The sequence below is a fragment of the Ixodes scapularis genome, unplaced genomic scaffold (genome assembly GCF_016920785.2).
Source record: "Ixodes scapularis isolate PalLabHiFi unplaced genomic scaffold, ASM1692078v2 PGA_scaffold13__105_contigs__length_92229423, whole genome shotgun sequence".
NCBI lineage: Eukaryota > Metazoa > Arthropoda > Arachnida > Ixodida > Ixodidae > Ixodes > Ixodes scapularis.
Window position 1 is genome coordinate 22,565,610 of NW_024609839.1, and position 20,524 is coordinate 22,586,133.

Below are 20,524 nucleotides of genomic sequence, written 5' to 3' on the forward strand. Positions count from 1 at the left end.
TGTTCATATTTAATCAAATAAAAAAATTCACGCCGAACCACTGAAAATTTTTAAATGTGAAGCACAACAAATACAAGAGCAATCTTGCACCGAGGGACGTAAACTACAACTCTTTATAACATCGGCTGTTCATAGTGTGGTCAAAGAAACCCTTAAACTTTGAGCTGGAGAGAAGCTGTAATGGTTTGTCTTCTTAATACCACTCTATAGCTTTGTCGATGTTAGTCCAGTTGCAGATGAAAATACATACACCAACCACAAAATTTTTTAAGAGGTTAGCGTGCTCTTCAAGGCCACATCAGTAGCATACCAAGTGTGAAAAGGGCAAGGAATCACAGAATAATTTGTTTCAGGGGTACTCGCCACAGGGCTGAAAGATACAAGGACGCACGGACAGACGGCCCTCCTATTCATTTGGCTCTACATGGGCATGCAAGAGTGGGGACATATCACAATTCGCGATGTTATCTCCGGCTTCAGTTTGTTGCAGTTAAAGGGAATGCATTATCAATGCATCGTGCTAAGAAATATGTAGGGTAGGGTGTTCCACGTAGCTTTAGCTAAGGTTTAGAAATATTTTATTGCATTTGAGAATGACGAAACCAAAAAAATAAGGTTTCTTTGTTCTTTGGCGCAAGTGAGCCTATTCTTTGTTGTTTTTCCAATGAAATACTTAATTAAGATGAGTTAATGACATTTTAAAATATTCAAATCAGAGCAAACGTCCCCATGACAAAGTTGTGCAGCGCTTTTAGAAATATTCCATTCAGTGGTTTTTGTCAAGAAACTCCTAACGTTATCTGTTTTTCAAGTCTTCCTGTACAGCCCGTAAATTACGGGAAAACAAGCTACTGCGCTCTCGCGCGCCTTGTATTCGCAACTTTCACGGCCTATAGGGAGCGCACTGGTGCCTATAAAAATGTCTGTCATCTGGATGATCGTCGTAGAACAGCAGTACGAGGCTGGATCTGCAAGGCGTGAGTAATTCTAGTTTTGCTATGTACGAGCAATATTAGAGCCCTAGTTCATTTTTTTATTTCACGTCAGGAAGGTGTAAGCGAGCATCTTTTTTGTGGAGCCAATCATCCACAAGCTAGGGAGCGCGATTCTCACACCGCGGTACCACCATCGCTGAAAGTTGCGAATTCTAGGGCTCTCAAACGTGGCTTGAATGCATTAAGCCTGCCTGCTGGCCGGGCGCGCTGCCGCTGCCGCTGCGAAAACAAATCCAAAAACAAGGCCATGATTGTGACGCTGGCCGCGAGATACGCGACACTGAGTTATTTCAAAGTTCGCGTGTGTAAATAAATCGCACTGCCGCTTGTTATAGCAAAAAGCACAGTGTTGAAGCTAGAAAAAAAGATTGGTTATTCTTCGATGTTTAGATGGCGGAGAGTTGAGCGTCGTACCAGGCGGAATAGTAGTTAATTCGTGGGTTCAACATTTCGCTCAAAAACTTTTTCTCTTCACAAGACGTGTTCAGGCAAGTCATCCTGTGAGGCAACGCAGTAGTTTCATCTTGTCAATCCATTTGCTGTCGCGCACTTCAGCGATATCTTCGAAACTCCACCACAGACTTCCATTACCTTGGCCTTCAAAGCATCTGGCGTTCTGGTTTCTGCCGTGACCACACTAGCCTCGCAGAGGCTTGCCAACCGCCGCTTGCTGCCGCGGGCTGCCGGCCAAAACCAGTTTTCAACCTTAGCGGCTCGACCCTCGTTGCCATCCAAGCAACCGGCCTGAACGCGGTTGAGGGCTCGCCGTTTATTGCCGCAAAAGAAAGGATTCTGTGCGAGGCGGAGTGGATAGTGACGTTGCAATGCCATGACAAAGCCCAAGCCTCTTCTCTACGCGTCTTCAACGCTGTAAAAGAGCGTAGTGACATTTCGTTTCTTCTGCAATCCTTATTTTCCCCAATATGTTTTCCAACGGAGCGGTTCCTCGAAACTGTGTGACGTTTCCCTTTTTTATGACAAGACGTGCCTGGCTAAATAGATAAGAACGCTAAGGACAACTGCTTGAAAATGGTCAAAGACGAATTCGGAATAACAGATGAGTTTCTCCTTGGCACTTGTCGCATGTCGCTGCATTGTAAGGGATGTCGTGTTGATTTGGTGACACTCTAGAAAGTAGACTTCGTCTCCGGCGCGCAGCCGGGGCAGCAAAGCACTGACCTGTCCTTCGGTGTTTCGGTAGCACCAACACGGCCGGACTCAGAATCTGCGTCTCCTACCGTTGAGAGCGCGGCAAAGTTTCAAGATTAACAAGCAAGCTAAGATGATCGTATTCGCGCTGATCAACACGTGATCATCGACACCTGCCATGTAAGCAGCGAGTGCTGTTTCGATGCTGATATATGCGAAAGATGGGAGCCGAAACGGAAGAAAGTAAGAGCAGACGACGAAAGCGCGGGAGTTCCGGCGGATACGCGCGCGCGATCTCAAGAACGCGAGGGCCAGTGCTGTCACAGGACAATAATGCGAGGAAAACGGAGGCCAATGCGGCCACCGGCAATGCCTTTGCCGCTAGTGTGATCAGGTTTTATTATAGCCCCACATAACAAAATCGAGGGGTAAGATCGGCTGATCCTGCTGGCCAGGACACGGCTCGTTGCGCCCGATTCAATGTCCGGGGAAGGCACGGTCCAGCCGTGGTTGTGCTTGACTGCAGCTGTTGGCGGGAGCCCTGCAGCTGTGATGTCCTATTGTCATGCTGATATGTGGTATCAGCATGTCAGTGGGACATCAAAGCAGAAGTCATCGACTGGCCCTTTCATGTTTTTACTCACGCATCCACGGGTAGCTTCGCATCAGCTGTTATCGCTGGCACAAGTGCATCGCGTGCTGGCGTACCGCTATCGAAGTTCCGTGCTCGACAACAGTCTCCTGGTCGTCATCAACGCACGGTCGTGCACCGCTCATCCGACCCGGAGTGGCAGACGCAGAGGCCTCCAACCACAGTTGGTGTCTTTGTGGACTCGAGATTGTATTTTCACCTCCACGTCTCTCGCATTGTTGGCCGAGGACTTCGCCAACTGGGTGTAATTTCGCGGATGACAAAAAATTTCGTCGCTTTGAGTGTCTTTTATGTCTATATTGTGCATTGGTTAGATCACGCCTCGAGTTTGCGTCTGTGGTTTGGAACTCTGTAACGATGTTACATAGTAATCTTATTGAAAACGTACAGCTTAAGTTTATAAGAATCTTATACGACCGATATATCTGGCCGCCGCCGTTTCTACAATTACCATTCCCTGCTCACTGACCTCGGTCTAGTGCCTCTGCACGATAGACGAATTGCAAGAGACATGCATTTCCTGCGTCAAATTGCGCATGGTTCTCTTGATTGTGCCCAGCTGCTGATGTCGCTGAGGTTCCGGGTACCGTCAGGGAGGACATCAAAATGCAGAGACACGTTTTACCCTGATGTGCGGGCCACTTGCCCAATGACACGTCTGCAACAGACTCACGATGCCTTTTTTGGTGAAACAGACATTTTCGCCTGATTGTGTTTTTAGCTCATACTTTTATGTATCTGTGTACATGACAGTGCTCTGCTGCTCAGGCCACTTGGCTGTTTGCAGGCACACAAATAAGCCCCATCTATCTATCATCTATCTATCTATCTATCTCTGCCCAGTACAAATCGCGTCCAAACATACTGGGCCCATGAGCGTGCCGTTGTACTTGCCGCGCCAAACATTGGACACTAGTACTGGAGGCGAACCTTCGCAAGCCAATGGGGATTGGTGTCACTCTATTAATGTTCGTTGCGGATAAGTTCGATTCGTCAGTCCACACCATTTCGTTCAAAAAGTAGGAATCCTCGGCTGCTTTGATCAATATGCAGTTTCAAAAGTCGAGTTTACACTTGAGATACCCGGTCACAAAGTTTTGGTGCAACTGGGCCTCGGAGGAGGGAAGGTTGCCACATTTCAATATTCTCCACGTTGATGACGTAGGCACTCCGGTCTCTGCGCTCACGTCACGCATGCTAGCATGCGGGTTAGCCACCGTGAACACCTAATCATTGCTTCACAGCCACTTTGTGAACGTACCGGTCTGCCTCAATACCCCATAATTATTCAATATCGCCATTGGCCTGCGTCGCGTTCCAGGGTGCCAGCAGTGAAAGATCTTTGCGGGCTGCCTTCAGTTTCTGTTCGCAGCCCAAGGGCGTCGACCATGACTGATTTCTCTTCATTAAAAAAGTCATAAGTGTCTCCTAGTGCGAAAATAACCTATTTTCACTTGGGACGCACCAAAGAGGAAATGGCTCTGGCACTGGCGCCTATGTCTCGCCTTTGCGAGCAAAGTAATTTTTTAATGCCGTTATCTCTGCTAGCCTTAACAATGCAGTATGCGTCCGTCCCATTTTTTTTCTCATTGTTTAAAGACAATCCTGGCTTCTCTGCCTTCGGCGTGTGAACCGGTCGTCTCTATCCAAAGCAACCGCGATTTCTTGTTTCTTTACGCAGTGGAGCTACACTTACTCGCTATACTTCGCTTTACCTTAGGTCCGAGCGCGGCCAATGTTATGAGCCGAAGGGCGTATCAAACAGCGCAAAAGGCATCATGTTATGGCGTGCTCTTAGCGCTCGACATGACAAACTTGACGCCAAAATGACGGTCGATAACTTTTTTGGCCAATTAGACGCTCTCGGCAGACGTTGGTCTTTGAAGTGACCCCTACCGCCTGCTACCACCAGTAACTCCCGACACAAAATCATCCTGCTACCACGAACATCAAAACGCGAAACTTAAGAGATTTGGAATTAATCTATTGTCTAGTGAATGTAAATCTTATCGTGGCGTATGCTTTCGAAAGACGCGAACACTTATGAACGATAGAAAGCAGACGGTACCCTTAAAGATGCAGACAGAAAGGCATTTCATGCAGAAAACGTTTTTAGTACACTCAAATGGCTAAACATACACAGAAACGATTTCGTTTATGTACCTCCGAACGAAGCAAATGCGAATGTTCGCATGAAACCGCGAAGAATCAAATGTAGCATGAGACGTGGCGAGCAGAAACAAGAACAAACAGATGCAGACGACACCCTGCACTTCCGTTCTGGAAGCCGATCACAGCGCCAATACAAGCGCGGTGGCTGCACTGGTTCTACGCCGTTAGTGCACGACACCCGCACTCCTCCGAACTCGAAAATAACTATTTCAGAACCCTCTCACCGAATCGAATGTACTTATTCCTGGTATTGCTGGGTGATGTTATTTCGGGAGAGAGGAGGCGGGGGGGGGGGGGGAGGCTGTCGCTTTGTTATGTATATCTATGCCTCGTGTCATTGTCCCCCAGACCACTGTCTTTCATTCCATGTTGTCTGTATACACCATTCACATTGACTGTCAGTGCCTTGTTTCTGGTTTTATTTTAGCAGCCGCAGCGGCAGCGCGCCCGGTCGCCAGACCGGTTTAATTTGTTAAAGGCATGTTTGAGGGCGCTAAAATGCAAGGCGCACCAGCGCGCAGTTACATTTTTTTTTTCTTCGTAATTCAAGTGTTTTTTTACGAAGCCGGCAAAAACAAACCGTGTTAGTGGTTTCTTAAAGAAAAAAAAGAAACACTGAATTGGATGTATCTGAGGACGCTGTACAACTTTGTCTTTTGGACTTTTACTTCTTATTAAACATTTCGAAAGTTCATTATTAACTTAATCGATTATTTCATTGGGCTAAGTACAAAACAAAATAGCCTGACTTCCTCCATATAATAAACACACTTAATTTTTTGGTTTTGTTTTCATAAGATGCGGCAAAATATAGTTCAAACTTGGCTAAACTCACGCGGAATCCCCTGTATCCCAGATATTTGTGGCATCGTACGCTTGCTCCATCTATTAGCGGCTTGCGGCAGCGCTCCCATAGGAGCTCGTGCATTTTATATACAAATATGAGCATAAAGCCGAAACTTTCTTCGTTGAATGATTCAATTGTTCAACGCTATTTCATTCTACTATTCCATTCCATCATATAACCCTATCATTTTTCCAATATATTAACATGATGACGTGTAAATTGCAGGTTCCTCGGTCTAATAAATTTTTTTATGTATTGCCACTACTGATAGTATCCAAGTTAAGTGTATACTCGGATATAAACAATTCGTTATTATTTCATTATTTATTAGAGCCCCTTTCTAATAATATAAAAAAATACTGTAGTGTCTAAACTTTGTATTACATATGTAGAAAAACATATATCGGAAGCCCCTCACGCAATTTTTTTAGAAAAAGCGCAGGTCAAAGAAGGACCATTTAAAAATACAAAAAGGTACAAGATTTGCCATACGACTGCAGTAACCCAGAAAAATGTGTAATGTGTTGGGTGTATTTCTTTTTTTTTTTCTTCTCAACATTTCATTTTTTTTTTGGTTTCCTTGCATCTATTTGCCAAATAGGTGGATTCCTTCTCGCTTAAACGTTTACAATAATTTCCATTATTCTCCTCCTGGCATCAATAAACTAGCAATCAAAAATTGATCTTTTATTTTACGATGATCTGAAATTGTAAAATAGTTTTCATAATGTTCTTGCTAATTATTAATGTTGTCGGATTATAACAGTTATTTCTATTGTAATGAGTGGGAGCACTGCGGTGAATACCTAATTCATGAGAGACTGGCTTTTCGTCCGAACATAACGTTCACATTTCAGAAGTAATATTTAATCACGTTCGAAATATTTACGTGAAGTTACCTACCCCAATCGCTCTAAACAGCAAAAGAAAAATCAGCCGAAGAGCGCATTGAAATATCCGACTTGATATCATGTTTCTCAAAAAGGGTGAAAGCCCAAGATTCTGAAATAGCACCGGCTTGCATTCGGTCTCCCTAAATGTTGTGTTTTGTCGCCAGTTGATAATGCCCGTGTCCTACTAGAGTGACAGACAGAAACAAAAGACAGCGGCAAAACTCAAACCCATGCAGCCTGCTCGCGATGGTGCCGTTTGCACTTCTTAGGACCGGACGCGATGCAGCGCATCCGGTCCTAAGAGGTCGAAAAAGGCTTAAAAACCGGTCTGGTCTTTCTCGGTCTTACTCGGACGCAAGAGTGTGAACGGGCTTTTACGCTCTGCTTTCAGCCATGTCGCGCCGTGGAGGAGCGGGGCGCGCTGCCCGCTGTCCTCACCCGCGGAAGAGCGAGCGCGCTGCCCGGGGAAGAGTAAGCGCGCTGCTTGTAGGAATGCCCTGCCTATAGGAATGCTCTTTCATTCCTACACGTAAGCAGACTTAAGTGTACTGTAATTTTATGCACCGTCTTACCTTACCATGAACCGCGGAGGAGGCTACAACCAATAAAAGCAACACAATGCCGTGTGAGTGTCACATGACTTTCGAGAGGCCGCAGTGACGTCACTCGATACGCTTTATTGGCTGAGGCGGCTCGTGACATCCGCTACAGTCCATTGCAAGAGAAAACAGAGCATAGTGACGTCTAGAGTAGAGGAATGCACGGGCCCAGGCCAGCCCGAAGGCGCAAGCCCGGCCCGGCCTGCTGGCCGGGATCGGGCCGGGTAGCACAAAATTTTCACATTTTCAATAAAAAATAACAGGTTTTTATGTACTTCAATTATGCCCGTTGGCGTGCTTTATATATGAAAATGTTTACGTCGCTGAAAGATTTATTTTTTATTCCTGGGGGGGCATCGAAGGTTTGTCTACGCGGAATTAGAGAAACTGTTGTTCCGCCTACTTTCAGGCGCGTTTTTTTTTTTTTTTTTTAAAAGAAAGCAGCATTTTTAAACAGTAAGGTTTTTTTTTGTTTGTGCCCATGCTTTCCGGCCTCATACAAAACTTTATTTGAAAAATAGGTCTGACAGCCCTATGATTTTCCTTGTCTGAACATACCCGGCAGTGGTAAAAATAAATATATCTCACATGAAACACATAATGCTGACGTAAATTAAATAAATCTAACTTAAATCAAATCAATCCAAATGAACCAACTTCATCTGATTTGTATAATCTCTTCCTCTAAATTTATATCAATAGCGGTAAATTAAACAAAATTGAGTGCAGTAAGGTAGGAGGTCATAAAGTTAGCTGTTTCTCAGACCTGAGAGAGGACATTGCATAAATATTTGATGATAAGAACATGTTCATCTCAAATTATGACATTTATATAGTTTCTACAAAAAAAAGCCTACGATTCGAACTTTATTGCCAGCAGGGATATCTCCGAATTTGTACGAGTTTGATTGTTTGTTACAGGGTTCATTACCATAGTTTCCCGAGGTTAACATGGTTCCTTTTCTGTAATAAGTACATGGTGAAGATATTCTTTTTTTAGATATAATTATTTGCATCATAAGTGCATCAAGCGCTTTACATGCGCTTGATGCATGTAAAACCCTTTGTTTTCTTACCCTTCGGAGGTACGACAACGCTCCACCCGACTTGCAGCGCTGCAAACAGCCACCAAAGATGATTCGCTTGCATCGTGGCTTCCACAACTACGCGTATGTTCGCAGTAGCAAAGAGGACTGAAAATACAAAAGAGATATTTAGAACAATTCAAGAAATATAAAAAACAATTGCATCGATGACCTATAAGCAGTAAAAACATTTCGTAAGAAAAATTAAATAATATTTGAACTAACTTAAGTTCATGCGTTTATCAAAAGTAACGTGCTTCATTTAAATAAATGCATCCAAATAAGAAATGTGCAATATTTCTATAAGTTCTTAAGTTATTAAGAGTTAGCAGAAACGCTACAGTATGGATACTAACCAAAAGAGCAAGGAAATGTGTTCTGTCTATCTTACATCCGTACATATATAGCGAAGTGTGCCTCAGTGTTCACATTTGTAGAAAGATGTGACCTTTAACAAATGTTGCCTGACATTTCAACTTGTTTGCTGATGAAAAATATTATTATAATAAAATGACGATGATTTCTTAATGCATTGTTCAGACGGAAACTTGAGCGAGTCGGTGAGAGTTCATATTCATAGCAACGGCGCGTCATAAACACGTCCAAAAGAAGGCACATAGAAAGACAAACACAGAGCTGACTATCAACTCAAGTTTATTTTACTTCTTTGTATGAAGCAAGACAAAGGTATAAAGAAATAGAAAAAAAACACCCAGAAAATCTTCGCTTATTACATGACTACTTCGCCAGGTAGTCTAGTTCTTTGGCAGATAACGAAAAGAAAGGTACGCTGACACAATTGTCAAGTCGCTCGCATTTTTGGCCTGTATAATTTATCTAAAGAGAGGGTCGCCATTGCGCGCCAACACAGTGCAATTTTTTAATTGGGGACTAAACCGCAGTTTCTGCAGTGTATTTCTAGATGATCAGATAAAGTCTGCTTTGTGTTGTTTTGATGTTCTCGCTGCCGATCGTGGAGCTTGGATCCAACATGGCCACCCTGGGAGCACCATTGCGATACTCTGCTCCGAGTGCGGAGCATGTGCAATTACTCTACTGCGTGCTAGAGTAAATGTATGTACAGTTACTCCGCTGAGTTTTTTTAGAAACTCTATAGGCTCTGCTTGCAGAGCCAGAGTATTGCGTTCCTTTTCTTTCCCCCGCTAACTACGTAATGGCGGAAAACCGGTCACGTGTGCCGAACTGGATTCAATCTCCATGAGAAAAGCGACCTTGCAGGCGGGTACAGTCGGGCGGAGCATAGTTTCTAACTTTGGGTAGACCAACAAATTCGATGATTTTCGAACTTTCAAACTTCTTGCACTACGAAATTCGAAGCTTTTCGAACTTTCTAACTTACTACGCTAAAACATTCGATAAGTTTGGAACTTTCGACTTTATTATTCTAAAGAATTCGGAAATTGTCGTACTTTCGATTCCTGAAAAGTGAAAAGTTGGACGAACTTCGAACATTTAGCGTAAAAGTTCGAGGTTCGTGTAACTTCGAAAGACCGGCGAGCGGTTTGATTTAGATTCAAGCAGTGAGGTACATTCGTTTTTTTTTCGTATTTTTACATGCGGTGTTGCATTCCTTGCGAAAAACGGACCGTTTATTTCAATCATCTGGCATGCTTGGTTTTAAAGAAATAGATTCCCGAAGGAGCATGGAAGGACGACGGTTTTTTGACAATTGTCGTTTGTGCCAAATTTGAAGCGCGCTTTAGTCGAAGCTTATTATGGTAGAGATGTTAAAAACTTTAAGAATGATCTATGTATAGCTCAGGTAAATGTCGCCTTAAGATGTGATTATTGTTATTCAAGATAAGTTTCGGACAAATGTCCAAACATGTATCTACGGGTAATTATGCCCTAAACTTGGTTTTTTTTTTCGTCTAAGTTGTTTGAGGTATCGCATTTAAATTACACGACAGACAGTACCTATCATTGCCATCTGCAGAATACAAAATATTGTATTTATTGTTTTTTCAAGTTAAGGAAAAAATTGACTCATGGGAGAAGATATCTAATATTGTTCAAGTTCAGCACGCCATTAAAAGATAAACATTCGTTTTTTCGCTTCACGTTCTTGGGAGGTGTTTCTTTTAGCCTGTACACATTTTGGGAAGAGAAACTTCTTTTGAAGTTCTGAGCCTCTGAATATGCAAGAATACAACACTTCCGCCGAATTCTTGAAAGTTTTTTTTTTTTTTTTATCCCGGCATTTATTGTTATGTTTATTTTGAATTTTTTTTATCAATGGCACAGTTATTTAGGTCGAAAAGACATAGCTGTGAACTTTGGAACCACTAAGCATGTGTCAAGTAGTGCCTTCTGACAGCGAGTTTTCGAGAATGACCATCTACTCGATCTGTTATGCAGTGAAGAGCGGCAGTCGCTATACGTATGCATAAATAATTTCAGATTAAAATAAGCTCGACCACGCTTTCTTTTCCCGTATTGTTTTCTTTAACAGTCCGAAATATCTGGAAGGCGGAAAGGGGGGCTGCAATCCCCCCCCCCCCCCACCCGGTTTTTTTAGCGCGCATCTCTTAGGCGCCCGTTTCCGACTTGAGCGGAGTCGGCGTCGCCGTCGCCGTCGGCGTAACCGCGCGGTGCATTATGGGTAAATTTCCCCGCTAAATCTAGCGGAAAAAGTTCCCCGCTATTTCTAGCGGAAAAATTTCCCCGCTAGATTTAGGGGAAAAATTTCCCTGCTAAACTAGCGCAAAAATTTCCCCGCTAAATCTAGCGGAAACATTTCCCCGCTAAATCTAGCGAAAAACTACCCGTAAATCTAGCGGAAAAATTTCCCCGCTAAATTTAGCGGAAAAATTTTCCCGCTAATTCTAGCGGAAAAATTGCCCCGCTAAGTGTAGCGGCAAAATTTCCCCCCTAAATCTAGCGGAAAAAATTCCCCCGCTAAATGTAGCGGAAAAATTTCCCCGCTAGATCTAGGAGAAAAATTGCCCTGCTAAATCTAGCGGAATAATTTCCCCGCTAAATTTAGCGGAAAAATTTCTCCGCTAAATATAGCGGACAAATTTCCCCGCTTAACCTAGTGGAAAATTTTCCCGCTAAATTGAGCGGAAAAATTTCCCCGCTAAATTTAGTGGAAAAATTTCCCCGTTAAGTCTAGCGGAAAATTTTTGCCCGCTAAATCTAGCGGGGAAATTTTGGTCACGTGACCCCTAGGGGAATTCACGTGACCCCTTCCCGAGGTCACGTGACCACGGGGGGGGGCGGGGCACGTGACTCCCCCTCCACGTGGACCCCCCTCCCCCGAGGTCACGTGACCCTAACAAGGTCCCGTGCCCTCGGGGGGGGGTCACGTGACACTTTCTTCTATGTCACGTGACTTCCCCCGAGAAGCCGTGGCCTTTTTCTCCCGACGCCACTTTTTTTTTTAGAGCGCAGCTCTTAGGGGCCCGTTTCCATCCTGAGCGGCGTCGGCGTCGGCGTCACGGTCGGCGTCGACGTAACCGGGGGGGGGGGGTCACGTGACCCCCCTCCCGAGATCACGTGACCCACCCCCGAGGTTATGTGACCCCCCCCCCGAGGTCACGTGACACCCCCCTTCCTCCCCCCCGAGATCACTTGACCCCCCCCCCCCCCGAGGTTACGTTACCCCCCCCCCCCGAGGTCAGGTGACCCCCCCCCCCCCCGACATCACGTGACCCCCCCCCCCCCGAGGGCACGTGACTACCCGCAGGTGACGTGACCCCCCTCAGTACCCTTCCCTACTCCTCCTCAAGAGCTGCGCTCCGATTCGGCGTTACAGGGATTTGTAAACGGCTTTCATATTTTATTTATTTATACTACAGGCCGCCGTGCGTTGGCCAAGGTAGGAGGGATAGATGGATCAAGTTGTACGAAAAAAGCAAGCACAGAGTGTGGCAGCGCAGCAAAAAGGAAAAAAAAAAGAAAACAAATTTACATATATGATCACGAACACACAAAGAGCAGAAAAATATTCGTTTGAGGGGTATCAAGGCCTGAAACCTCAAAACTCTGGTAATTCGTTTATCAATGCTAGAAACAACGTCAGACAATTTGAGGATACAATTTGTTCGGGTAACGCATTCCAGGCATCGATAGTACGAGGAAAATAAGAGTATTTGTAACAGTCGCTCCTGCACTTTATTTCAGTGATTGATTTACTGTGTTTATTTCTTGTGAACCTAGATGTGTTCAAGTGAAAGTAACTAGATAATCTAAGTCGTAGTTCCCATTTATTAGATTAAAAATATATTTCAGTCGATTAATCTTTCTACGTTTCTTAAAAGCGGAGGGCCGGCCTGTACATAAAGCTTCGAAATCGAGGTGTTTCTGCCATACTTATTAAATATAAATCTTAACGCCTTCTTCTGAATTCGTTCTAATTTGTTAATATTACATTTTGTGTAAGGATCCCACACAACGTCGGCATACTCGAGTAAAGTAGTATACTTGTATGGTAGAACGCTTCTCGACCTCGAGTTGTGTCGGCTTCTGTGCTTTTTACGAGGCGTTTCCACCGGCCCAGAAAATAAACCTCCAGAACAATTACGAACTTAACATACTATATGTCAGCGTCACTCGGGCGGTGTTTGATCGGATTACTACCAGCGTGCAAGGGGGTAGGGAGGTAGTTCGCCAGGTCGCTTCAAGTTTTTTCTGAGTTTCAACCTCCTGCCCGCCCCTGGCCGTTTCGAACTGGATGAGTATCGAAGAACAGTGTGATCCCTACTGTGTGATACACGCTAAAGACCTTCCCCCCCCCCCTTCCTATGGGGCTGGCGGTCACAATTACTGATCTATGGTCACACGTCACTCTGCACTGGCAAATATTCCAGCACATCCCGGACACTGGTCGTCTCATTTAATTGCCTGACCCAACTTCACGGAGTCTAAATATCACACCCTAACTTTTCTAAACCTGATTTCGTGAAAACCAGTGAGTCGTGAAAACATTATTTGAAACTGAAAATGTGGAGGAACATGAAAACCGGACTTCAAACTTTGAAAACTTTTTTTCTTTTTTTGCGTTAAAAGAGAATTGAAACCTTCGAACTTTATGTAGAAAGAAGTTCGAAATCTTCGAATTTTCGATTTTATGTTTACAAAAATCGAAGCGTTCGAATTTCTCGAATTTTATATCCAAAAAGTTTCAAAATCTTCGAATTTTTCAAATTTCAGATCCCAAGGTATTCGATATTTTCGAATATCTCGAACTTCAAGTTAGGAAAGTTCGAAAAGCTTAGAATTTATCAAAGCTAAAGTAAAAAAATATTCAAAATATGTGAACCCGAAATTCTAGAAACCATAAAAGCTTCGAACTTCGCGATTTCGAAACTGCACTGTGGTCGAAAGTGGCGAATTTTTCGATTTCAAAGTTCGGTCGGTACGAAAATATCGAATCGAACTCCACTTCACTTCGAAAATATCAAAACCTTTCGAAATCGAGCCTAGGATGGTTCGCAACATCCCTAGTGAAGACGAAGTGGTTCAATAAGACCTTGCTGTTGTATCACCGTACCATGTCGTTCACATATGTCCGAAGGGCAAGGGGGAGGCGTTGGACAGGCAGCTGGTTCCGCCACAATTCTTTGTGTTGCTTTTGATGTAAGCAGCCAATCGGCGTTACCGTCCGGGTCAACAGTCCACAGTCGCGCTCCCGTGGCGTAGTAACAAGCAGATAGTGCGAGGGAACCCAGGCACGGTAACGTAGCATTTGCTGGGTGTCCACTCTCGAAGACCACCGCTGTGGGCTTCCTGCCCTGAAGCTTTGAACAAACGGTGGCGTCTTCTCTATGGGTAGTACAAAATCACCTGATTGCACCTCGCACTACTTGTAGCGCCCTTGCCGAGCTATTTTTTTTTTCATGTTTTTTGTAGTAATGAAGGACGGAAGAAAACCTTTCGACACCTGAAATCGGCTAGGTCCGACGCCGTAGAGCAATCGAAACTCTGAGATGCATTCCACCAGCGCTAGAGTACGAGTCTTCTATCTTTGCGTGGTGACTTCGGAGTATCTGGCGTCGCGACGCGTCCTTTTTTCTCTATTATGGAACGCTTGAAACAGCGTCTTTTGACTCGCGCCACTGTGGCTCACTCTCATAGCGTCTTGTCTTTGATCTGTAATACGACGGCGGTAGACTTTTCGCTGTTTCCTTGTAATTCCCACGTGATTGCGTTCCGCGCCACAACAGGCACGCGTCTAGACGTGTGACAGTTTGAGACGCCCACGTTTTACTACCCAAAATTAGTTTCTTTTTGCAGCGCCGGGAAAGCAGGTTGGTTCCAATACTATGTTTTACACCAAGTCCCAAGGAGCAACCGAAGCAGTGCCACAATGCGTCGTCACGGCCCTGCTAGTGTTTGTGCCTCTGCTCTGACCGGCTAAATCAATAGCGCGCAATTACTACGTCGTAATTTTTTTTTATTCTGAGTGATTGGTCTGGCCGGTGATAGCAAACGTACAAAGGCGACAAGCTCTGTCACAGTACATTTCTTTTTTCCACGACTCGATTACCTCCATTGCGTTGTAGTGTTGTCACCGTTTGAATGTAGTGTGAACGGAGCATAGTTGACACATCCCAAAATACATCCCAAAACCAAAATAGAGCAACCAATGGTGTGCTTGACTTCAGAGTGAACGTAGCGAACGTTCAGCATGAATGTAGACGACAGAAGTTGCAAGCCTTTCATTCAGAGCGATTTCGAAAAACAGGAAAGCTCTACCTCTCTGAAGTTGAAAAAAATAATTTATCATAAAAAAAAAAAAAACTTCTGCTGCGATGCAGATACAATTCACCCCTAAGGGATGATGTCACAACATGGCGCTTCGTTCCAAACAGTCGCTAGGACCGTTGCAATGGACGAATGCATAGGCGCTCGACGTGGAGTCACAAATTGTCTGATAAAAAAAAATCTTGAGCTATTCCACTCTCTAAAGGGGGATGACTACAGAAGCTGTTTAGCACACGGCACAGGCCTGATACAAAATATTGAACAACGGTACGAATACATTTTTCGTATTGTTCAGTGGTCATCGCGACGGAACGTACGCACACACATTTATTGAACTGTCTTAATCGATGATCAGCATTTGTCTTGATCAGTGGGTCGTTATTTGTTTTGACCCATGGATCATTTTGTCGTGATGGTGGTGACGATGGCCTTGTGGTTGCAATGGTCGACATTGATCGGCTCGGCTACAACCTTGGACACGTTCTTAGCTAGAGTCAAGTCTATACACGACCGGTGGTGTGTGGTGGGATTCGCAATTTGTGTCGCACATGAAACTAAAGCATTCCAACTCGAGTTGTAACGAGAACGCCACCCGGCAGAAAGTCGACACGCGCGACGGGACCGCTACCCTGTGAAAGCGGAAGGAAAGGAAACTAGACACGCAAGCGCTTGGAACGACGACAAAGAAAAAGCGGTGCGAGCGTAGGCATGGCCGACGCGGGTCGCACCGCGGCAAATCTTTTAAAAACCTTTATTATCTACCTGAGACTCTACTGATCTTGAAAATGGCGCCGATTGATGACTAATCTACTGAAATGCATATCCAAGTGATGAGACGTATAAGCTTTTGCGTAGAATGAAGCGATTTTGCATCAAACTCGGGGCCTGAGTTTCTGTTGACACCGAAGAAAAATCCACGGAATCTTAGTCATAAACAGCTTGGCTGTAAAAGTAAATATTGTTGTTATGCGCGAGTCCCACTAGAGTGACAAACAAAAACAAACAGCAGCGGGAAGCCTCAAACACATGCAGCATGCTAGCGATGGTACGTTTGGCAGGCGTTTAGTCGTTCGGTGTTCCTGAAGAAGCACGAGTGAATGCAAGCCTGTCAAAGCTACCCTCGCGTGCATGATGCTCTTGTTCGAGCATAGCCTCCTTTTGTCCACAAAGCCTGTCGAATCGCGAAAGATTCTGGTTTGACGCTTGTCGCTGTCGTTTGTTCCTGTTTGTTGCTCTACTGGAACTCGGGAATAAGCGTTGTGGCTTCTCAATATCTAATCATGAAGACTTTTCTATCGTCTCTGTGCCATAAGGCGATGAAAAAAGCTCGTAATAAAGTTTCCCAACAGGCTTTGCCTTGCTAGCAGACGACGCAATAGCTTCGCGGCTTAAGTGGTTCTTTGGGAAAAGTACACGACCGCGTTGAATGAAGTTAGTGACGATCAACGAAACTTTTATTTTCGGGGTGAACTTTTTGTGCGATTTCGGAAGTGAACGACACCCGTGCACACATTTCATCGATGATTGAGGTGGGCGAGCGCGCAAATATGCCTGCCCTTGGAGCTCGCTTCCACAATAATTGAGAAGGAAAAAATACCGTGGAGCCGAATGACGGACGACGACGACGTGAAATCTATAGCGGTCGAAGCGCAGGTCAGCACAAGTTTCAAGTATTTCTGACAGCACAGCTGCTTTTGTGTAAATATATGTGATCAAACGAACTATCCGTAACATATATATATACATTGTGTCGCAGGTGGACATGGATCGATAAGCGTAAAACGGAAAATAACGATTTATTCGGCAAACTTGTGCCTAGAAGGAAAAAAAAAGATGAGCGTCGACAGCGGCGGCAGCGAGCGACGATGCGTCGCCGTGACAACTGGCTGTGAATCGACAAAGCTGCGCATGGCTCCTTATCTAGCTACACTCAGCATCTGGAAAATTCGACCTAAAATTCTTGTTAGTAAGCTGGGGAGACTGAGTAAGCGAGGTCATTCTGGCCCCTTTCTGTTTTAAACTCGGGGTAAGAGTAAACTCGAAACTTCTAGAGTTCTTCTAGAACTCGAATCTTGTAGAAATCTTCTAGAATCTTCTAGACCCCAAGCGTGCATGATTTTTCAGTCATGCACCCTTGGGGTCTAACCTGAAGCTCAAGAATCAGAAGGATGTTTTCTCTCAATTTAACGATTACGAGGCAGGTACGAGACACGCGCCCATATTATAAGCCTGGAAAACGATGTTTGGGGTTTCCAACTGCTAATGGTAGAGTTATAATAATGGCGCCTTTATTAGAATGCACATGAACCGCAGAATCACAAAAGGGGACAGAAGCTGCTTTAATATCATGTCCTAAACAGATGATTTTATCACTGTATTTTTAGCACATCTCCATGAGTGTTATAATTTTCGCCAGACAGTATCCCATATCGCACTGCAAAATATAATTCGTTTTTTACAGAATCAATGAGTTTTCTTAGGCCTGCCATGTTACAAATAAAAAAAATTCAAAATCATAATATTGTGGAAGCGATTCGAAGTGTTGCAGACGGCACACTTATCATTCCATGTGCGTTCGTCATGCGGCTGTCGTCTGCAACAGGCATCTCGAGACGGCTCGAGGACCGGATGTTGCCGTAGCAAATATTTTAGAAACAGCCGATTGTCGGAAAACTGCTGTCGTGCTAAGTGTGAGATCTAGGCTTCTTCTTTCTATTCTTTTTAGACGTTTGAATTCCACATCCGATTTTGGACCGATCGTTCTTTCGGTGCGAAACCCAGTCCCATGCATTCGTTCATTACAACGCCCCTAGCAACAGTTTTTTTGGAGCGGTAACATCACACTTACGAGGTCAATGACAGTTCTATTTGGGAAGGTTCCTAAAAAAATAAGAAATTAGTTTTACTTTAGGCAGTAATATATTGTCAAATACTATTGCAGTTTTACAAATACACACTACACACTACGTTGAACAACAATATTCAACAGCAAGACGTAATTACTGTTTTGTGATTTGTTCAGGCCCTAAATGGCACTGCGGTGACGTATTGCTTTCGCCCTTTGTCAACTTATGCTGGAACAAGGTATCGATGGGAATTTATTTTCTGGATGTTGAGTCAAAAGGTCCTGGAGTAATGCAGAACAACCGTGCTTAATTCTGCTCTTTTCAGACGCTATTTTTTTTCTTTCAATAAAGCATAATTTTATTTTTTGCGTTGACGTGTTATTGCTGCTTCGCCTGCCAGGTCTCTAAATGTCAGCGCAGACATCCGGGTAAACTAGGAAGCCGTTGACCAAATAAGCGGGGAGGCCAAGCGGGTATCGGTCGATGAACTGAGTGGTCGGTGAATACTGCTGCTGTACGTCATAGGCTTGTTTACGTTCAAATATCTTTATTTCGATAGTGCTGGCCGAGTTCAGAGGCCCCGGTCTTTATGACCTTTACTATACCTTCCGCAGGCTGTGCATCTACAAATCGAATATCGTGAAAGTGGCTTAACAGCAGTCTAAAGGGAATTAGCGGTGTTTCCCACGCAGTTAGAAAATAATTAAATTTCTTAATTTTACCAATATCAACAAAGACTTTCTAAACGCTACTGTAATGCACAGATTAGTTAGTGCTCAATATTACAGTGATATAAGCGAGGATCATCCTTCTGATGTTCGAGCGTTTTCTAGCGGTTTCGAGAAAAATATAAGGTTTTACGAATATAATATTTGTTTGACAATATTTCGGTACACTGCAAAGTTATAGGAGCAGTTAATTTAAAGATTTCGAATGTGATACACGCACATTTAGAGACTATGCCTTCACAAAACTAACCTGTTACTCAGAAAAACACGAGCTCAGGAACTCACGAAGAGCAAAAATCACAAATTATCTCGAGAGGTATTGATTGCTTCGCAGGTCAAGATACGGGAGTCAAAGAAAGAATAAAAACACTTAAGGACAAGGACAGACAGCACAGTTCTGAAAGAACTGTGCTGTCTGTCCTTGTCCTTAAGTGTTTTTATTCTTTCTTTGACTCCCGTATTTTCACCAACACGCTCTTTCATCTTTGGCAGGTCAAGGGCGGGCTGCGAGGTAGAAGCACTGAGGAGTGAGGATCTTCGGCTAGGAGTAACGATCCAGGCTTGGGCTGCGAGGTAGAAGCACTAAGGAGTAAAGATCTCCGGCTAGGTGTCTCAGAAAAAGTAGGAGGTTTCGTAGTCTTAGATGCCGGGACCTACAAGAGAAGGCCACTGATGCCGTAGCAAAAAAACCTCATCCAGGTTGATGCGAAACGGAGCCAAAAAACAATGCTTGCCGTTAAGCGGCTGCTTGAAGATCACAACCTAACCAGATAGGGCACCAAAGTGAAAGCTACAAAGGGCGGACACCTCGACATTTTCGTCTTTGCCGAAACACGTAAGGTAAAGGTGTGGTTTCGAGCCATTGTCTCGATGAGGAAAACCTGTTAAGCTCATGTGTCAACCTTTCTTGAAAAGCACTTGTGCTTGGTGCAATGCGATGATTCATTTAAAATTCACAACTCATAACAACTTACTGCTTATCTTGAGGAACATGGGTCCGAGGTATGATGAAAATAATCCCTGGAGAAGGGGAAAAAGGGGGACAGAAGACAAACACTAATCTCCAAACACAGCTAGGTGACATTCTTGTCCAGCTCGCTTGCACCTTTGCAATTAATTTCATTCTAATTATAGGTCCGAGGTAGTTTCTAGATTTTCCATCGACACCCAGGGTATGTTCTATTCAATACCCCACACCAGTCTCATGCCACACGGCGTAACACCTTTTCAAACCGCAGCAGGGATTAGCATAGACGCCTTCTTGGAACTGCTTGGGGTATATTTAACGGCGACCGTGATCTCGTAGGAAGGTATAGAATACGCCATAAAAAGAGGGATCTGCATTGGTTCAAGGGTGGCGGCACATATATGTGATCTGTTCATGGCAGCGTGTGGTAGGCACGTCCAATCTATCCTGAAGTATGCCAAAATCGAAGCTCTTTTTATGTAGATGGACGATTTCCGCATCTTGTGCTGCACAGACGTCGGAGGGAAGAAAACTGATGCAGGAGCACGATCATGGGAACATTCATGAACGTTGCCCCGACCTGGTCTACACTCACGAACTGCCCGTGGGCAAGTCTATTAGGTTCCTGGACCTCGCACTTGAGTTTAAGCATGGACATGTGTGCTGGAGGTAGGAACCTCGTTCAAGCAAATGTTGTCTTCCGTTTGAATATGGCTATTCAAAAACCGTCGAACGAATTGTTGCCAATACGGCACTTATGTCAGCGCTGCGAAAATCATGCTACCATCACGCTGACGCTAGCTTTCCAAAAACAGATTGCCCGCCTTTGTGACTCTGGGTATCCAGATGTCCGTATCTGATA

At 44.3% G+C, this 20,524-nt stretch overlaps 1 protein-coding gene across 1 annotated transcript in view; it reads right to left on the reverse strand.

Annotated features, from left to right (window-relative positions):
- LOC120844441 (neprilysin-2-like) overlaps nucleotides 1-8,456 on the reverse strand; it is an 85,625-nt gene extending 77,169 nt beyond the window's left edge. Inside the window, exon 1 of the mRNA XM_042289729.1 lies at nucleotides 8,384-8,456. Within this exon, the coding sequence (XP_042145663.1) occupies nucleotides 8,384-8,456 (73 nt within the window). The remainder of the gene's footprint in view (nucleotides 1-8,383) is intronic.
- Between the last annotated feature and the right edge of the window lie 12,068 nt (nucleotides 8,457-20,524).